Below are 8,393 nucleotides of genomic sequence, written 5' to 3' on the forward strand. Positions count from 1 at the left end.
TTAATATTAAAGTCAGTAAATAAGGTAGGGAGGGACTTATTTCCAAAAGGGAGGAATCTCTCCTTAACACTCCTGGGCATAGAAAGACAAGTAAGAGATGGAGCCTGGGAGCACAGGAAATCCACAGCTGGAAAGAGGCCAGCTTGCCTGTCCAACTCTGCCTCCTACCCTGAATTGGCAGTTGAACCTCATGCTTTTCCCTTCATATAGTTGGCTAATTTCTTTAAAGAAGAAGGACAAAAAATGACTACTTACGCTAGCTTTGCTGCCACCCGTGGTAACTTATTCCATATACTGGAAGTTTGGTGTAAAGAAATTCCTTCAGTGCCCAACCTTCACCTCATATAAATCCATGCATCCATGAATAGGACAGTGGTTTAAAAGGAGTCTCTCTCTCCCGTAAACTTTGAGAAAGTTCACTTCTTTCTCGTTGAGGAAGATGAGCATGCATCAAATTTCATTCCCCTTTTAAAACAGTATCTGTGCACGTGACAGCAGATAGACACGTGCCTGCAGGATAAAACTGCCACCATCAATACAAGCAGATAGTGTGTCAACGCGCACAAGTAAATGCAGGAACGAAGGGCAACGAGTGACAGGCGTAAGCGTGAGCTGTGGTGCCCCCCCCGCACAACCACCACCTGTAGAGATGTGTGGGAAAGATGTCAGTGACACACACGCAGGCATGCAGCAGATAGAGCAAAGCGAACGGGTGCACAAAGAAGAGTGCACAGTAAAGGCGCATTCTGCGTAGCCATTAATGCGCGCGTGTCTGAGGCTGTGCGGACACAGAAGCACATACAAAGGACAGTAGGAAAGAGCACTCAATGTGTACAGGGAAGAGCAGGCACCAGTGCAAAAGGAAGTCTCTGCGTGCTGGGAAGCACGATAGAGCAGATTGTACCAGGGAGCAGCAGCACAGAGACCTGCAGGTGCGCGCGAGAAGTGCAACGTGCATGGACCACAGCTTTTGGCTAGAAAAGCCAAAAGCGGTCTTTTGGGGGAAGAAAACAAAGTGAGAACATGAACGCTGGTACACGTGCGAGAAATGGCACTGTTCTGTCGCAAAGAACCGACGAACAATTTTGCAGACTGTAGAGCAAGGGTATCGATGAATACCTGCTAGGAAGCGCATGTAAGAAAGCATTAAGAGCCTGGTAAAAGATAAATAGACAGACAGATAGTGATGCTCATCCGTGGCTCAGAAAAATTATGACAAACATGAGGCAACAAAGCACATCACAGCACATCAAAATCTGTTTGGGGAAGTTCTTTTGCCCATACCATCAAGGGAAACGTTGCACCCCTACTTCCCAGAAAGAAAAAGAGTTGCACAAGACAGCGCGGTTGTTACAGACATCGCCGGGGCGTCACGCACGGGTGCCGTGAGACCGGGCTCTCCCACGCCGCACGGCCACGCGGGCAGAGATGTCGGCACGGGCAGGGGACTCTGGGGACAGCACATGGGTCCACGCTCGCGCCCGAGAGGGACGCGGCCAGCGCCGCACACCGAGGGAGGCAGGGGCACGTGTGGAGGGGCGTCCGTTGGGCCAAAGCAAGGCGCCTCGTGCCGCAGACACGTCGGTTCAGCCAAAGTGGTGCCTGTCACCTCGGAATAACGCCTTTTTCCCAGAGCGACGCCGGCCTGGCCCACAGGGGTCCCTCCTGCCAGCACAGGGCCCGTCCCCCGCCCTAGACCACCGCGGGCCGGGCCGGCCCCGTGTCTCCCCCTGCCCCGACGGCCGCGCTGCCCGCGCCGCCCAGGGGCCGCGGCGACGGGCGGGCGCCGCCATTTGGCGCGGCGGGGCTCAGCCGGGGGTCCTGACGCCCCAGCGCCGCCGCCGGCCCCCTGGACGCCCCCCGGCCGCGGGTCGCCGCATCCCGGCGCTGCCCTGCCCCGGCCGGCGGCCCGTCGCGGGCGGGGGGCGCCCGCGTCTCCGCGGCGGCGCCGCTTCCCGCCCCTCACCGGGCCGCCGGGGCCGACGTCCGGCCCCCGGGACGGCCGAGCCGCGCCGGCGAAACACCGCCCTCCCTCCCGCCGCGGGCCGGGGCCGCCTCCTACCTGCATCTCCCGGGCGCCGTGTCCCCCCGCGGCGGCGGCAGGTGAGCCGGTGCCCGCGGCGGGCACGGGGCCCCGCGCCCCTCGCCGCGGCGCCGCGGCGGCCGGAGACCGCGAGGGGACGCACCTGCCCCGGGGGCCGCGGCGCCGTCGCCGCGCCCAGACCCCGCCGGCAGCGAGAGGGGCGCGGGGCGGCGGAAGGGTGGTGTCGGGGGGGTTGGGGGGGGGCTCCCGGCGCTGCCCTCGCCGTCGCCGCGGCCGCGCTGGGCTCCGGCACCGGCGGCCCCCGCGGCGGCTCCCGGCCGAAGTTGGCGGCGGCGAGTGCCGGGCCCGGGAGGTGCCGGCGGATCCCGGGGGCTCCGGCCGCCTCCGCCCCGCCTCCGCCCGCCCCGCGCCCGCCCCCCGCGCCCTGCGCCCGCCCCGCCGCGGGCACCGCCGCCCCCCTCGCCGGTGCCGCTGGGGCCCGGCGGGCCCGGCGCGGGGCCCGGCCGCCTCCGCCCGCCACGTCCCGGCGCCCCGGCGCGGCCGGGGGCGGCGCGCTGCCGTCGGGGGCCTCCGCGGCGGCGCTCTCGGGCGGCGGCGGGGCGGGAGCCGCGGCCTTGCGTGACCGGGGGCCCCCGGCGGGGCAGCCCGCGGCTCCGCGGGCTCCTGCCGTCCGGCCCCGGCTGCCCGCAGAGGGATTTGGCCAGCTCGTGGGGAGCCCCCGCTGCCCTCCGCCGGGCCCCTCGCCGGGGAGGGGGCGGTCCCCACGCGCTCCCTCCCGCCGTGAAGCGCGTTTCTTGCAGCGGGTGCCTGCGGACGCCCCGTCTGTACAGGCCCCCCCGGGCCGGGCGCTGATGTGCAGGAAGCGTGAGCCCCTCCGGCATCGGCGCTCCGGTTTCTGGCTCTCCCCCCGGGAAGGGTTTTGACCTGGTGACCTGCTGCTTCAGCCTCTCTACTCTAAACTGCGAGCGGGGGGTTTTGGCGCCTGTCTCCCGGGGTCGGCCTGCGCAGGCAGCGGCGGTTTGGAGAGATGGGGAGAACGAGGCCAAGCCCGGTTCAGGAACACCACTGAAAAGGCCCCGGTGACGCTCTGCGTAGCAGGCAGCGTGCCGCTCTCATGGAGCTCATTATGGGGCTGGCTCTCAACAGGCAAGTCTATCCATTGCCTACAACATCAGGATCATACTGGGGTTCACAGCCTCTCCCCGTCATCTCCTCCCATAAAACTTTGCAGATCCATGGCCAGATCCTGTTCTCACTTTTCCTGGCAGAAGTAGGGAGTAGCTGCATGGGCATTAGCAGGATCACTGCAAGTGTATGTTGGTGTAACTGAGAACAGTGTCTAGCCCTGGGGATCACTGTGCATGTCAGCACATAAAGGCAGGATTCGTAGGCCCAGCCTCTGAGCTTGGTGGCAGCCCTGCAGCCCTGAGCTAAGCCAGGATTTGCGCTTGTTATGTTGGGTCCCCATCTCCGGGCCCCACGGTGTCAGGAATCCAAAGTCTCGGTGCAGCAGGAGCCCTGGAGCCTGGTGCAAAGGGCAAGGAGCAGCCAGACCCAGCTCCTTGCTGCGCCAACCCATACACATCCACATGCAGGTTAATACCAAAAGGGAGGTGTTTGGCCCACTGGAATTACTCAGATTTACACCAACTTCTGACTTAGCCAGTGAAGTTCGAGGCATGCACCCATACACTAGTGTCTGCTTTCAAATAGCTTCGAGTGTTTGTTCATGTTCAGAGTGGAAATACTCATGTGAGCATTTTTCAAGAAGCAGGTAAGTGTTTGAATAGAGGATACACAGTACAAATAATTGAAGGCTCTGAGTGTCTTAATTTATGACTGCCTGTTCCCATGTTTCCCATCGCTGTAGTCATTAATGATACTTTCTTTTAATGTGAATGGGGGATAGAGGAGGGGCAGCTGGAGGTTAATAGTAACCCAGTATTTGTGGTAGGAAATAAGGAACCATTGTCCTCAGAGGTATATAACTAGAAAGATAATAGTTGGTGTAGCAAATACCAACTAATTAGAGGGGAAATGCAGTCTTGAAATTGCAACTGGCTGCAGTTGTTAATGTTAGATGCCAGCTTTCCTTGCTCCAAGGTAAAGCTGTTTTATGAGATGGGACGTTGTTCCCTTCTTGTCTGTTGAACTTTTAACTTGCATATTCAGGCTTCAGAGAGCAGGTGCAGGGTCCTCTTTGGGGGAACTAGTGGACACTAGGGTCCTCTTTCAGGGACCTGGAGGTGTGAGGGGGAGCATCTCAGAACTGAGGCTTGGTAACAAATTGCTTGGCCTGCTAAGTAACATGCTTTTCCACTTTTGGTGCAACAAGGGACATCTGGCCACAACAGGCTAGTAGGCCTGAGGTCCTCATCTTTGTGTCTGATACAATGCCAAGAGAGTCCTCCTGGGGCTGGCACTGGTTCGAACCCCAAGATACTGCCTTGAATTGGGGTTAAAGCTGGGGGAAAGAGCAGGCAGAGGGCAGAGCTGCTGTAGGACTCACAGCAGAGACAGCCTGGCAGGACTGGATACACGTGCTCCTTAAAACCTCCAGCTATGAAGTACGTGGATTGTTCAAAAAAACCATGGATTTTTCAAAAGACCACGCTGGCTTCAGTGCAGTCATTGAGAAAGATGGGACTTACTGCAGCTTTAATCCTTCCTTAGTCTCCACTCCTGCCTCTTTGGCAAGGCAAGAAGAGCAGAGGGGAGGCGTGGGTCGCTCCCGTAGTGGTGCTGGATGCCAGGGGAGCAGGAGGAAGAGCTGGGGGCACGCACCCAGAAAGTGGGGCAGGAGCAGGCCCCTGGCTGCCCATGTGAAGGGCTGGAGGGGGAGGAAGGAGGGTGTCAGTCAGCAGCAGTGCAGCGTATAGGGGGTCACCTTCGCAAGGGAACAAAGTGTGTGTGGGGGCAGGTCTCAGGTGGGAGGAGACCAGGCATGCCTGCCAACTCTGGTAAAAGCCGTGGATGAGTTGGTCATGGATATTCTTGTGGATGGGTGAGGACTGCTGCTTTTCCTTGTGTTGTCCTTTCTTCTGAAATGTCTTTGATGTTTTTCTTTACAGAAGAAAAGTAGGTTGCCTTTGTTCCTTCCAGTTTCTCCCACAGGTTTGCTTTATCCTCCACCAAAACACTCACCCATGAGTATCACAGCCTTTTTGTTCACTGAAGCTATTCCTCCATTTACAGAGCAGGACAGAAGAGGAAAGGGGCATTTGTACCGTCACTAGGGGTGATCCTCACAAGGTGCTGGGGGCACCAGCTGCCAGCAGCAGGGGTTCCTGTCCAGTCTCAGCTGCTGAAGAAGTTGTCCAGATGTTCCTTACAAGATGTCCCAATATGACTAGGCCTGCCTGATTTAATAATGAGCATTGTCCACAACTGGAACTGGGTGGAATTTGGACTTTACTCCACCACCAGAGTGTTGGATGTGACTAATAATGATAGGAGACAGTGTGACAGCACAACCAGGGAAGCTGTTAAATCAGATCATGTGCAAAAAGTAGTTTAACCCACACAGCACAAGGAGCATAAGTCCCTCTCTGTAAATGGCATGACCTGCAGAATATGTTCAGAAATGGGAGACTCCGTCACGAAGCGACGTGGTCCCAACTTCTCTTTCTGTAGAAGTAGGCCCAATCTAGCATTTCTGTGATGTTCATAAACCCTTATCTCTTGGGAAGCTTTTTCTGTCCCTGTTGCATCTGTATGACAAGCTTCCCCCAGTCAGACGGTCCTGTGTCATCGCTTCATGCAGGGCAGAATTGAGGTCAAGTCATTACCCATTCTGGGACATCTTTCAAGGAGTACCTGATACGCTTCTTTACACTTCTTTCATTGGGATGCATGCTTTCCTTTAATTACCACATGCCCCACACTCCTGTGATGGGGATTAGTAGCAAGGAACAAATCAAATGGGGTGAGTTTATCGTGTAAAACTGAACGAGTTTCCAGGAGTGAGATTTTTTTATGATTCAAGGTGGGATTTGTGGAACAAAAATCTGGAAATGGAAAAAATATCTCCAGCTCCTGCCAAGGAAGGGCTCGTTCCAGACAAGTTACCTGATCTGACCTGCCTCACAGGTGTGAAAACCTTCATTGACCCACCCCCACGTTCTTTACCTGCCCCTGCAAACCCCGACAAAAAACACCACCTTATTCCCAGCTGCTGCCCTCATGGGAAGCAGCCAGTTTCCTTGAGGCATAAAGCTCATGACCTGAGAATTTGTGGCACTCCACAAAAGGAAATGTAGGCTAAATTTCTGAAACATTTCCTAATGTTGACGTCTTTTAAGCTGTGGAATTGTCTCCCCAGAGACACGTGGATGCTCCGTTCCTTGAGTCACTGAGACAGGACTGGACAAAGCACAGGGGAACGTATTGTTGGGAACGTTACTGCCTCGGTCCCTCGGGAGAGACAATAAGGGGGGGGGGAGAGGAAATAAATTAGATGACTTGAATCATTTCCAGCTCTAATTGCTATGATCTTGCAGTAGTTTTCCCAGCCCCAAGTATAACATTAACCATCGAAGCACGATTTCACCCACGGTCAATTAAACCAGGATTCATCTGGCCTGACATCACCGAGTAAAATCCATCCTGGACTCTGGGACGCCCTGCCGAGATAAGGCAGGAGCCAAACTGGGGCTCCATAGGGTAGGCAGGAGCTGCTGCCTTTGGGGGGTTGGATGTCCTCCTGCCTCTGCCTGCTGCTGCTCTCGTTGCCCTGCCTCCATGGTCCTCACCCACCTTCAGCGCACTCTTCCCCTCCACCGGTGCAGGGCGCAAAGGGCCTGGCATCCACCTGCAGCGACTCTGCAGCTGTAGGCTGTGCATTTTTGCCTTTCCTCACCTTGGCGATGTGCTAGGAGGGTCCCTGGGGGGGGTTATTGTCCTGTGTGGATGGTGCTGCTGACGGGTGGGCTGCTCCAGAGCCGCGATGGAGCCACAGCCAGCAGTGCTTGCTGGGGGTATGCGGGCCCCATGAGACGGCATGCCACCTCTTCATATTCACTGGTTACCGAAGTTATCCTCTGTCCGGTTTGCCCCTGCCCTTGCAGCTCTGCAAAGGTACTTAGGTGCCCGCAGGGGGTCTGATGTTGGGGCTGAACATCCTGCTCCGTGCACTGCAGGCGGGGAACAGGCCGGGGCCCCGGGGCTCTGGCCGATGCTGCAGCCCTGCTCCTTCCGGCACCTTTTGCCTCCTCCCTGATCTCACAGCAAAGGGGAGAGCCATGCCGCTTGGTGAGCCTTGAATACCCAGAAGATCAAATAACAGGGAACCCTCTGCAAGACACAACATTCAAAGGAGTGCCGCAGTGACCCCGTGGGCCTGGTGGCAACAGAGGCAGGATGCAGCCCTGGCTTTGCCCAGCCTCGCGTAATTCGGCAGCGAGGCTGGGGCCAGCATTCAGAGTTCATGCCCCTGGTTTATCATTAGACAGGCCTTGTTCTTGCGCCGCCCCAGCAGGTTAAACTGTAACTACCCTCCCCGGCTCATGCGATGCCGCGGCAGGACCAGCCAGCCACGGAGGCGCGGTGTCGGGACCAGCTGTGGACTGGCACCAGGGTGGAGGGTCGCGGCGGCCAGCGGCAGGAGCAACCGCGGGGCAGCAGGGTGGGAGATGTCCACTGAGCCCCAAGCCCTGCCCACAAGGAGCCGGGCTGTGCGGGGCCCCCCATAGCCAGACGGTGAGGTAATCTGCCCCTCCGCTCCCCTCCTCTCAGGCCCAGGCCTGGGCTCCCCAGCTTGGCTTCGACCCCCAGGCGAAGAGTTACACATCCTTTCCAAAACTGTTATCGGCACGAATTACGACAACGCTGGATATTCTTATTGTCTGTTCAAATGGCCGGCCCTCCGCTGCGGTCTTACCTAATTCTTGGCCCCGGCGACTTCCTGTGGTAACGAGCTCAGCAGTGTAATTAAGCATCGGCCGCGTGGTTGGCTTCAACAGCCGCAGCCGTGTGTGCATGCTTGTGCATGTACGCGTGCAGGCGGGGCCATGCGGGAGGCAATGCTGCAGCCCGGTGGTGGCAGGTGGGTGAGGAGGGCAGGAGCGCAGCCCAGCCATGGGAACCAGGGCCAGGCTCTGCTCCTGCTCATGGCCTGGGCAAGCTGTGGGGTGGTGGGCACTGTGGCCATGGGGCTGCTGGGCTCTGGGGCTGTTTGCTCCAGGTGCTGCAGCAACACCTGGATGTAAGGAAGCAAGGAAACCCAAATTTCTGCCTTGTGCTCTGGCCAGCAGTCTAAGCAGCGAGCTGTTGCCCTGCCAGCTCCCCTCCCTGCACCACCACTTTCTCCAAATAGCGATGCTGATGTCCTGCACATCTGGCAGGAAGATGT

The 8,393-nt window shown here is 58.0% G+C and overlaps 1 protein-coding gene across 1 annotated transcript in view; it reads right to left on the minus strand.

The window, feature by feature from the left end:
* The window catches only part of WNT5B (Wnt family member 5B), a 73,493-nt gene extending 71,391 nt beyond the window's left edge, over positions 1 to 2,102 (minus strand). Inside the window, exon 1 of the mRNA XM_067307120.1 lies at positions 2,063 to 2,102. Within this exon, the coding sequence (XP_067163221.1) occupies positions 2,063 to 2,068 (6 nt within the window). The 5' untranslated portion in view covers positions 2,069 to 2,102. The remainder of the gene's footprint in view (positions 1 to 2,062) is intronic.
* Positions 2,103 to 8,393: the final 6,291 nt, after the last annotated feature.

The sequence above is a fragment of the Apteryx mantelli genome, chromosome 1 (genome assembly GCF_036417845.1).
Source record: "Apteryx mantelli isolate bAptMan1 chromosome 1, bAptMan1.hap1, whole genome shotgun sequence".
NCBI lineage: Eukaryota > Metazoa > Chordata > Aves > Apterygiformes > Apterygidae > Apteryx > Apteryx mantelli.